Source organism: Malus sylvestris, chromosome 3 (genome assembly GCF_916048215.2).
Source record: "Malus sylvestris chromosome 3, drMalSylv7.2, whole genome shotgun sequence".
Lineage (NCBI taxonomy): Eukaryota > Viridiplantae > Streptophyta > Magnoliopsida > Rosales > Rosaceae > Malus > Malus sylvestris.
Window position 1 is genome coordinate 12,942,414 of NC_062262.1, and position 12,149 is coordinate 12,954,562.

The 12,149-nt window shown below is 39.0% G+C and overlaps 1 protein-coding gene across 1 annotated transcript; it reads left to right on the forward strand.

The window, feature by feature from the left end:
* The first annotated feature begins 4,385 nt into the window (after positions 1 to 4,385).
* On the forward strand, positions 4,386 to 11,348 carry LOC126615657 (protein argonaute 5-like). Its single transcript, XM_050283522.1, has 22 exons — positions 4,386 to 4,990; positions 5,827 to 6,044; positions 6,149 to 6,298; positions 6,400 to 6,533; positions 6,620 to 6,729; positions 6,973 to 7,073; positions 7,332 to 7,467; positions 7,589 to 7,705; positions 7,806 to 7,913; positions 8,005 to 8,076; positions 8,337 to 8,456; positions 8,542 to 8,713; positions 8,802 to 8,923; positions 9,198 to 9,335; positions 9,408 to 9,550; positions 9,652 to 9,714; positions 9,790 to 9,853; positions 9,978 to 10,104; positions 10,185 to 10,258; positions 10,385 to 10,479; positions 10,594 to 10,625; positions 10,713 to 11,348. Exons 1-22 carry the CDS (start codon positions 4,526 to 4,528, stop codon positions 10,886 to 10,888), a joined length of 2,937 nt encoding a protein of 978 aa, XP_050139479.1. The 5' UTR covers positions 4,386 to 4,525; the 3' UTR covers positions 10,889 to 11,348.
* Positions 11,349 to 12,149: the final 801 nt, after the last annotated feature.

Sequence of the window (12,149 nt, forward strand, 5' to 3'; positions counted from 1 at the left end):
ACACGTGACATCACCAAGTAACCATATATCCAAAAGATCCCGCATCCGGGATATGTACGAAGTATAACTCAAGAATCGAATCGCATAGTAATTGTTTGTTACTTTATGGTTGCATATAACTTTCTCGTTAGACTGCTTACACACCCTGAATAGGGATCAAGTCATTCGTAGTTCATTATTCACTACATTTGAACATTCATCACATAAACCACTATGTCCCAACATAATACCCCGATTCAGGCATGCACAATAATATTCTCTAGTCATCTTGCCATTCACACACACATATGATTTCCAACACTGTTCAATAATCACAACAATCAATAACACATACAATACATCAAAATGCAGGGCCAAAGCGACACAGTTTGGCCAAAGCCTACATCTCTGAAACTGAAATCAAATCCAAGGAACCAACAAGTCAAATAATGCGATTTCAGACCACTCAATGAAATCCATCAACATCGGGTTTCAGACCACTCAATGGAACCATAATACCAAACAGGATTTCAGACCACTCAACGAAATCTAAACCAGGATACGACTTAATAGAATCGTGGAGTACAATGCATAATGAACCACTCAATGAAACCCAAGTTGGATACGATTTCGAACCATCACTTAACGGAATCGAGAAGTATAAGGGATTCCAGACCATCACTTAACGAAATCCAAGTGGATATGATTCTGTACCATCACTCAATGTAATCGCGGAGTAAAAGGGATTCTGGACCATCACTCAACAGAATCCAAATGGATACGATTTTAGACCATCACTCAACGAATTCGCTGAGTAGAAGTTCAAGAAATATAGCAACGCTCGAAGAACAAAACATGAGACAAGTACTCAAAATACAAAAGTTGAACGAACAAGAAATGGAATCAAGCACAAGGTACACGACGGCTCAACGAAACGAGAAATGAAATAATGATACGATATGTGAAATAAGTCTTGAAGCAATAAACCCCATGACAATGGGTTCATGATCCACTACTAGCCCTCACATTTCATCACATCATACCAATCATGTAAATCAACTCACATTCCAAATATGCACGTCAAATTACTTTCCATCAAACAATTCAACAAGCACTTCAAATCACATTTCAATGATATCATCAATACCCGAGTCAAATCACTATTAATAAACATAGATCAATGACTAATTACATTTCAATAGATTCACATTATAAAATCAAATAACATCCACAAAGGGTACTAAATACGAAATTAGGGTAATAACCATACCCCATCTCTTAAGTCACTTTTTATCCAATATAGGTCCACTTGACTTCACTGAGTCTCTAGTAGTACTAATTTTAGTATTTCAAACGTTTCGAGACACGTTGACCAAAAGTTAACTCTCAGTCAATGGTAGGGTCCACAACCCCACGTAATTCAATCCTAAAGATTTGCACATCGGATTTCAGATTCATAATTTCCTAAAATCCTCATTATGTTCATATAATGACATACTAAAATCTCATTGCGATCCGACGGTCGGATCTCCGCCAATTGCTAGAATTAAGTGGTAGTCAACAATTAGTTTTACAAACTTAGAAATCTAATTTGGGAAGATCCGTACTCCTGATTTCCAATCCGTAAGTTCCTAATGTCCTCAATTATTACATATTATAACTTACTAAAGTTTTGTAACGATCCAATGGTCGAATCATCGATTCATGTTTTGAACAAGTAATGTATTATAGTGAAATTATGTTCAAACGATCAATCCACGTCATATGAATATCAAATACAAAATCAGGACATCTAATTGAACTTAGAAAGGCATCATCGGGCCACTAGCCATGTGCCGCCGCGGGTGGCAGTTTCCAGCGAACGGAAACCTAATTTTCAGACTAACTCCAACAATTACCAATTTTCACACAAATGTAGATCTCGATGAGTAGAGCAAGTTTCATACCTATGACTAAGACCAATTTGGCCAGAAAAGCTCTAATTTGGCTCGCACTAGTCGGAAATCCTAAGGTGAGTGTTCTTCGATTTGACTTTCTCGGTGTTCCAACGCCTCTACAACTGGTTGGGTCTTGTTCCTGGGTCCAAGTGGAGATGATTAAGGGTGGTGGTGAGTGGTGTAACTCGCCGGATCGAAGGAATCACAATCGATCACCTCCGGTAAGGTTCTACATGGAATTGGACCTTAAAAATCCTCAAATTTGGGTGGAGATAGTTGATGGGGAGTTCTGGAAGAGGTTGGAGGTGTTGGATAGTGGTGGTTCGACGGAAAAAATGGCGGAAACCGTCGAAATTGGATCGGGTTGGTGCACGGGCGATGGAAGGCTGGGAGCTTCCTTTTTTTTTCTCCTCACTTTTGATTGGTTGCTCACTCTCCCTCATTTCTGATTCGTCCTCCCTCCATTTGTCTGATTGGATTGAAATTTAATCGCACATGATATGGCCAAATTCCCACAAAGTGGGAGTTTATTTAACTTAAAATCTAAAGTTTAGTAAGCTGACTTCAAATGTCCGTAATTATACCGTTATAATCCGGATTCGTAAAAAGCTTTCACCTATGTAACATCAATGGCTCGAAGATAGCATGATTGATCAAGATAATGACTTGCTCAAGTGAAGCATTGTGTGGAAGCTAGAAGATTATCAGTTTAGTATGTTGAGAAAGAGTTGGCGTGGTTGCATGGCATTCTGGGCTGCATGATTTGGGCTTTCTTAGGATGATAACAAGGCTTCTAATGGCTGTGATGTTTGGTGGAAGGTTGTGGGATTACTAAGGCTGCATGAATGGCGATGCTTGAGGCTTGAAGTATGTTTCTGGACTAAATGGAACTCTCTGAGCTTATTTCCTAGGTGGTTCTTTCTTCTTGCGTTTCTTCTAACTCTATGTGTATTCCTTTATGCGTTCTAACTTTTTCTCCCTTTCTCCGTAATGGCTTTATCTCTCCTTATGTAAGTGAATGGCTCTTCTCTAGGTTTCAAGGGAATCTCCTTTTGTGGCTTGGTCTTCCTCTTCTTTCTCCTTAGGCCTCATATTATTCCCTTTTTGGTGTAAGATAGTTGCATTGTTGAGACCTACAATTTTCTTTTTTTTTGAAATGAGCCTTTCCCAAGGCGGTCTTCTGCAGATGCTAATTCTGGTAGCGTGCCTCATGACTTTCATGTGTTGGTTGTCTGTGTAGCCTGGGAAGGGAAAGTCAACATTAAATGCCTGTTTTGCTGGGCTTAGCATGCATTTAATGCAAGAATCTAGTTTAGTTCTAACTAAAGGAGTTGGCTTGCTAGGGAAATGAGTAAACTAGGCTAATTATCTCTCAATGATGCCTGATTGAAATACAAAGGGTATGGCTTGGATCTTTGGGCCCCTAAGCAGCCCAAAGTCTCCCATGACCCTGATTCCACATAGGCTCGATAACCTTTCGTAACCTTTCACACCACAATCCACTTGACAAGCCTCAAATATGTGACTTGGGCTTAGCACGAATAGTGGCTAAGGAAGCATGACGTGATGAATAGGCATGAGCATGACGTGAATATCTGGCTTAATCACCGTGGCATGGCATGTTTGTAAATGTATTCCTCGTCGATCCCGTACCTTGCATGTGTTTGGACACCCGAAATACAAGGGGGTGGTGGGGCCAAATTAAAATGGGAAGGGATGTTTCGCGTGTTTGGTCAAACCGTCACATGGCCAGATGCTCTGCACCCGAGAAGTTCTTCTGATCCTTACATGGTAATTGGTGCTATTTTGGCTATAAGAACAATCTCGACAAAAAAAAAAATGGGGACTAGAAACAACGAACCCTATTTAATATATTGTCATTACTATTTTACGAAAATCGGACGTTTTTTATTTGACAAGAGACATAATTCCTTCCTGAAAGCAAAAAAAAATAAAATATCAACTTAAAAAAAAGTACAACATGGTAAGGAATTGGAGATTCAGTATCCAAAAAAATATTTGAAAAAAAAAATCCAACAAAAAAAAAGTAATTTAGCACGACTTGGTACCCCTTTGTATTCTTATCTCAAAAGCGAAAGAGCCAATAAATCTAGTAAATTTATTTTTGTCCAAAAAATGTTAAATTACGAACTCCATTTCAGAACAAGTTTAAACCGATCATTTCCCAATCAATGAAACGCTTAAATGTCCCGTAGCAAAGCAAACCAAGCGTCTCTTCTCCCAATGAAACCTTTGCCCAAACCAAATTCCCTTTACACCCCTACAATCATTTATAACCACCACTTAACCGCTTCATCCACTTCCCCCACGACCGTCTTCGAGCATAAATCCCATAATTTCACGGCGCTATGGAAAACAAGGGAAGGGCAAAATAGTCAATTAATCTGCTCTTTCCACTCCATTTCCTTTTCAAACCCCCCCGAAAGCCTTTCTCAGCACGTCTAATCAAACTCCCTTTGCTATAAATACCATGCAAACACCACCTACTCTCGCTCTGCGCTCTCCTCACACACTGGACACTCCTCTCCTTCTCTCTCTCTCTAAAAACCTCACTTTCTCTCTCTAAAACTCCAGAGCGCCCAGACGCGATGTCTCAACGCGGCCGCGGCCGAGGCCGCCATTCCGAACCCTCATGCGGCTCCGACGCCCCGTCTTTTAATCGCGGTGGAGGAGGCGGAGCCCGTGGTCGGGGACGAAACGCCGGTGCTACACAGTTGTTTCAGTCCGAATCGGGACCTAGACATGGCGGTCCAGGAGTCGTAGCCGCTCCGACGGCGGCTCAAGCTCCCTCGCCGGCACCATTGGCTCAAACACCGGTTCCTCGCGGACCGGCGCCGGCTCAGGCGTCTTCCAGCTCGGCACCTCCCCCCGCTGAGGCTCCTCTCATCTGTGCGATGGAGCAGAAGCTGACGCTGACCGCTCCTCCACCGTCGTCGTCGAAAGCCGTCCGGTTTCCGGCGAGGCCTGGCTACGGGAAGGTTGGCGAGAAGGTCCAAGTCAGGGCCAACCACTTCCTAGTGGAGGTGGCGGCGAGAGATCTCCATCACTACGATGTAAGCCTCCTTCTTCCTTTGTTCTTTTGCAATTTTCCCTTTTCGTTCTTATTCTTCTGTGTTTATCTGTTCATCTGCATTTTTACAGTTAATTTTGAATTTTCTTTTACGTTTTCCTTTTCTTTGTTTTTGAAAACTTGACTCGGAATGTCGTTCCATTTTTTTTTTTTACATTTTACTTTTTACGATTTTATGGTGCTTCGGACTTTTGAGCGTCGTCATTGTGTTTTGAATATTTTTGTTTTATTTATTTTGATTTTTTTTTTCGGGTTTTCCTTTTTGTTTTTGAAGTTTACTGCTGTAAACTTAAGTCGTTCATGGCGTTTTGGGACCTAAAAAACATTTGAGGTTTCTGAAAACAACTTTCTGATTCCAAGTGATGAAGAGCAAAGGCAACCATTTAAATTTCGCTTTTTTTTTAATTTATTTTTAAATTTTCTTTTGTATTTCCCTGTTGGCGTTCCTCTAATGCTTTAAATCTGACTCAGAAAGGTGATGTCACGTTCCCAAAACATTTTTCTGAGTTTAAAGTTGACCTAAATTTGCTTTTCAGAAGGGGTTTTGTAAATTTGATCCAGGAAGGTATTCATCAATAATTTTTTATTTTATGAAAGCTTTTGGTGTTCCGAAAAACCTATTGATGAAGGTTTCTGAGAAACAGGGGGTGGTTTTCTTTTGCTATTCTGTATTTTTTTTTACTCAGAAGGGTTATGTGAACAATGCAATTCTTTTGGTATTTTCTGAGTCCTGGTAAACGGGTTTTCTTGGTAAACTATTGGTATTCTCGCATGTTTTCTTGTTGTGGGGTGTCTTATGATTTCATTCGGTGGCTGTAGGTGTCGATTACCCCTGAAGTTGCATCGAAAAAGATCAACAGGGAAGTCATTAAGCAGCTCTTAAAGCTTTATAAGGAGTCTCACCTGGGCAAGAGAATCCCAGCTTATGATGGCATGAAAAGTATTTATACAGCAGGCCCCTTACCTTTTGCCTCGAAAGAGTTTGTGGTCCAGTTGGCCGAGAGGGAGGGTTCTTCTGCTGCTGCTGGTTCCAGAAGGTATATTTGTAAGATAGTTTAATGTCCTGTTTTCATTTTTGTATGTTTTTTTATTTGTTGCGGTTTTTTGAATGCTTTCTTCTTTGTATTGAAATGGCTTACAGGAGGGACCGAGAGTTCAAGGTCACTCTCAAGTTGGCTAGCAAACCTGACCTGTATTCCCTCCAACAGTTCTTACGAAGCCAGCAGCATGAGTTGCCTCAGGACGCAATTCAAGTTCTGGACGTTGTTCTTAGGGCTAAACCTTCTGAAAAGTAAAGTCTTTATTTGGTAGAAGGGCATGAGATTTATTTTATCCTTGTCTGCGTTGTTTCCTCGCTAATGACGGTTTTGACTGTTGTAATTTTTGTCACAGTTACACTGTTGTTGGGAGGTCTTTTTTCGCCATTCAACTTGGGAAGAAAGGTGATCTTGGTGATGGTCTGGAATACTGGAGAGGCTTTTATCAGAGTCTAAGGCCGACCCAGTTTGGGCTTTCACTCAATATAGGTAATGCATTTACCAATTTTCCCTGTTCTCGTAATCATATGAAGTTAAGTGTTGTGGCTAACTTTTTTTTATTCATATATTTGCAGATGTATCAGCCAGAGCATTTTATGAATCTATTCTGGTAACTGAGTTTGTGAAAAAACTTTTGAACTACAGAGAACTGTCAAGGCCTTTACCTGATCATGATCGCTTGAAGGTATTCTCCACAAGTTATTTATGCTAGTTATAGGTTCTATTTATGCATATTTGCTAGTATTTATTCCCATTCGGTTTTGAAGCTGCATTTTGTTTTCTTTTATATTGAATTGACTTGTTCATCTTGAATTCACTTCCTTTGGATCTGGTGTCGATATCCACATAGACTAATTTATTCAGAGTTCTATGCATTTACTTTTCTTTTGTCTTGGAACAAAACTGATTGGCATTCTGTTACTTACAGGTGAAAAAGGCCTTAAAGGGGGTCAAGGTAAAACTTTCTTATCGTGAGAATAGATCTTATAAGATCACCGGGGTCTCCGTGGAACCCCTGAGCAAGTTGACGTGAGTCTTATAATCTTTACAATACGTTTTTGCTTATATCTTGTTTATATGTATATAGGTTGTTGTGGTACTTGATTTGCTTGAAATGTAGAACTGGAATTTTCATGCTCATTATCTACTTTCGTTTGAACTATTTTGATTGAATTTGCTATATCATACATCATAATGGGTAAATATGAAAATAAAATCAAATTGGGTTATGGCGGTGTTCCATGGTAACAGAACGTTCATAACTTATCATCCATGTTTGTGTTTTAGGTTCACTCTAGAAGATCAAAGTAGAACTTCAGTAGTACAGTATTATCGCGAAAGGTACAATATTGTGCTGAGGGATGTGGCAATGCCTGCGCTTCAGTCTGGGAGCGATTCAAAACCTGTTTATTTGCCTATGGAGGTTACTTTCTTGACTTCTTCACCATTTTATTTCCTAGCAGGTTTCTATTCTAAGTATGGTAGTAGTCTTGTGGAGATAATTTACCTATTTACCTTAATTTACATATTTACCTTTTTGGCAGCTTTGTTCCATTGTTGCTGGGCAGAGGTACACTAGGAAGCTGAATGAGAGACAAGTAACAGCTCTTCTGAGAGCAACTTGTCAACGCCCTGGAGAGAGGCAGCGCAGTATAGTCGAGGTCTGGATGTGATTTCATCTTTTCAATCAATAGAACTCTTTTCCTAATCTAGATGGTTTTCATTTTTGTTTCTGGTGATCATGTTTTTACATCTTTGCAGATGGGTAAACACAATCGTTACAATGAAGATGACCTTATCCAGCAATTTGGCATGAATATAAGTCAAGATATGGCTTTAGTTAATGCTCGTGTTCTGCCGCCGCCTACGGTAATTATTTGTTTCCAAACTCGTTTGAATAGTGCAAGTGTTCTTTTATTCATCTTGTTTTCTTTGCTGGTGTTTGAATTGATGACAACAGCTGAAATACCATGACACTGGTCGTGAGAAGTCTGAAAATCCACGAATGGGGCAATGGAATATGATCAACAAGGTATGATCTTGGTTTTGCATTTGTTTAGATGGATCTGTGTGTATGTTGAACTCCATTGTGTGTTTTGAGGATAGTTACACAAGATTTTTTGCAATGTAAGTCTTTGCAGTCTGCAACTTCCTGATTTATTATGGATTTGTAAACATTTAAAATACCATCTTTTACTGCTTTTGTGATATGTGATGCAGCATCAAAATTAAAACATTATTCTTGGTAGAAATTTGATTTCTGATTATTTTTAATTAATTCTGGTTCTGTAGAAAATGGTTAACGGTGGTCGAGTGGATTTCTGGGCATGTGTCAATTTCTCCCGATTGGACCCAAGTTTTAACTTCCGATTTTGTGAGGATTTGGTCAATATGTGCAACAGCAAGGGAGTGGTACGACTCCCTTCCTTAAGTTCCTCCTATTTCTGCATTGAATTGTTTTTGTTCTTTTCCTAACCAAATTGTTTTATCTTCCTAGCATTTCCATCCGCAACCCTTAATTCCTCATCAATCAGCTCATCCTGGGCAAATAGAGAGGGTGCTCAGAGATATCCATAAGATGTCTAGCAAGAAAATTGAAGAAATTGGACATAAGGGAAAGCCTCTTCAGTTGTTAATTATCATTTTGCCTGATGCTACTGGATCATATGGTGAGTAGCAGTCTGAGAACAAAATGTGTCTTGTATTTCAAGAAAATCATGTTTAAGGTCTGACGTATTGATTGCTGATTGCTTGCAGGCATGATAAAACGGATCTGTGAAACTGAGTTAGGAATTGTATCTCAGTGCTGTCAGCCCAAGGCAGCATCAAAGCTCAGTAAACAATACCTAGAAAATCTGTCACTCAAGATAAATGTGAAGGTTTGTTTTTATGTATTGCCCATCACATTACTTATTGTGTTTATCCTTTATTGATTGTCGCTCACATCACTCACTGTCTTCCATTAACATTGAAATATTGAATATTTAAAAGGGAGTTTTAACGAAACACTCTTGGTAATGTTCACTTTTAACGAAAAACAACATTTTTACCTTTTCCTGGTATTATTCACTACACCTTTATTTGTCCTTTTTCATTAAAACTAAAGATTTTTTGAACTTGTCATTAGTTTTCCTTATTTAAAACTGTTGGTAGGTTGGTGGAAGGAACACTGTTCTAATAGATGCCATTCAAAGAAGGATTCCTCATGTGAGTGACATTCCCACAATAATATTTGGTGCTGATGTTACCCATCCACAACCCGGGGAGGATAGCAGTCCTTCAATTGCGGCTGTAAGTTTCAGTCTTATATTGATTTCATTTTCAAAATGCATAATGTGTTAACATGGCAATTTATTCAATCAGGTGGTGGCGTCCATGGATTGGCCAGAAGTCACTAAGTACCGAGGAATTGTATCCGCACAGGCTCACCGTGAAGAAATAATCCAAGATCTTTACAGTGTTAAACAGGACCCTAACAGAGGTCCGGTTGCCGGAGGAATGATCAGGTATTTGGGACAGCATGCACCTTCTTTTGTTATTGTTTCTATTTTTTTTTTAAATAATAGTTGTGACTCTTTTCTTAACATGATTATTTTCATCATGTTAGGGAGCATTTCAGAGCATTTAGACAAGCAACTGGCCGAAAACCAGAGAGAATTATCTTCTTCAGGTAATATTTGTTTTTGCTGTGGTCATGGAAAATGATGTCACTCTGCTAATATTTGTTTTGATTTTTGCTTGGCAGAGATGGAGTTAGTGAAGGCCAGTTTAGTCAAGTTCTGCTGTATGAAATGGATGCTATAAGAAAGGTATGCTGATTACTACAATTTAGAATTATTTTGTTATTGCTTAATTATTTGACTTGATCAAGTAGTTAGTGATTCTTTTTTTAAGATAAGCGACTTTATCTAATGTGTGTCATTACTTTTTCAGGCTTGTCAATCGCTTCAGGAGGGATATCTACCACCAGTTACTTTTGTTGTGGTGCAGAAAAGGCATCATACTCGCCTGTTCCCAACTGATCAACGGAAGACTGATAGGAGTGGGAATATTCAACCAGGTTACAGATTTAGATGCATTGAGATATATTAGATTTGATGCTTTTTCGTTTTGCGCATTGACGCTCTTTATGTTGTCTAGGCACTGTCGTTGACACCCAGATTTGTCATCCGACGGAGTTTGACTTCTATCTCAACAGTCATGCTGGCATTCAGGTATATTTGTATTGTTGATTTATATATGCCCATTCTGTTTTTTGCGGTAGTTTCCTTGCCCTCTTCTGAGGATTTATGTGCTCTATTCACTGCTAAAAGTTTGACGGTTATCTTGTGTTCATGTAGGGAACTAGCAGGCCCGCACATTACCATGTCCTGTTTGATGAGAACAGATTCACCCCAGATGCCTTGCAAATGCTAACGAACAACCTATGCTACACGTAAGAAAACAACAATTTCAATTCTTTCTCTGGCTTTTGCAGTTGGTACTATGCCAATTTGAAGATGACATTTTGTTTTCTGACATTCTAATCGTATGGCATGTGATTTTTCAGGTATGCAAGGTGCACACGCTCAGTTTCCATTGGTACGTACTTGGCTTGGTTTCATATCTGTTTTCTGAAATTATGCTTTTTCCTGATTGCACCACTGATGTTTCTGTGTTTTCATGCAGTTCCTCCTGCATACTATGCACATTTGGCTGCCTTCCGTGCGCGATACTACATAGAGGGCGAGTATTCTGATGGAGGTTCAACTACGGGATCTACAGCAGGGGTTGCTGGTGGTGCGAGGTTCCGTGCCCTTCCGGAGATTAAAGAAAATGTAAAGGAAGTCATGTTCTACTGCTGAAATCAGTCTTGAGGTCTCACTGGCGGTGGTTCGTTTCTAGTGGTCGTGTTTTGTCTGAGGTTGTATGAACTAAAGTTGCACAAGACTCTAATCTTATATTGTCTTGAAGATTGACGTCTAAATCGCTCATCCGTGATGGTTTTGGTGATTAGTTTTGTGGGTTGGTCCTGAATCCTTGGCTACTGATATGGATATGGACTTTGGTTCAAAGTTTAGTTTATATACAAGTGCAGTCGGAACATTTTGAGCTGTTACTTGGTTGGATGTATCTGTTAATTACCTTCATCTCATCTGATGTAAGTTCATATGTTTTTATTCCGGATTTGACCTTCCTCTCAAGGCCTGAGCTCAAAATTTTGAGGCATTGTCCTTCCAGGTGGAGATTTTGGATATTTTGTCCAAATTTTGGTTTTGCTGAAAGGGCTTGAGAAAGTTTACCAAAAAGTGACTTGCAGGTTAAGTTTAGCTGCTTCCCTTCAGTCGAGTTTTTATTAATTTATTATCATTCTCATCCCTAACCAAGAGCAAATTGTAACTTAATTCTTTTTCGAATGTGGGAATCGTGACTAAGACATCTCTAATGCGAGATTCGAAGAGTTTGGAATAGCCATGTTACATTTTTTGTTGGGCGGAAACCCCTAGAATGAGTTGTGACTAAGAACATCTTTAATGGGAGATTCGTAGTCTTGGAATGGTCATGTTACATATCTTGTTGGGCGGAAAGCCCTCGAATGACCTGCTAATAAACTAAAAAATAAATGGGATCTCAAATTGGAGTAGAACTTATATTTACATCTTACGAGGAAGATAAATGAGATGTTCAAGACTCTATATATATGTATATGTATTTGTGTGTGTGTATCTACGTTTTTGGTGAGAATCGAACCTAAAACCTCTTATTTACAAATGATGAATAATATTATTAGACTATAATACTAAGTGACATTTTCTTTTAATGAACGATATTATTTATGCTAAGGGAAAGAGATGGGCTAAGTCTCATAATAAGTTAGCAATAATAATCGAACTTGACTTCACTTACAAAGAAAGAAGAAAATCATTAGATTGTAATACTAATTAGCATATCAAGTGACAATTAATTACACAGCTTTTATTATTAGCTGCCTAACTTAACGAAATCAACAGTCACATAATCCAATCCGAAAACCCAAATCCCAACAGAATCAAATTATTAGGTCCTTTAATTAAATTAAAACTCCTGGACAAAAAGGAAAAGTCATCTGTGCCCTTCCCATTATTT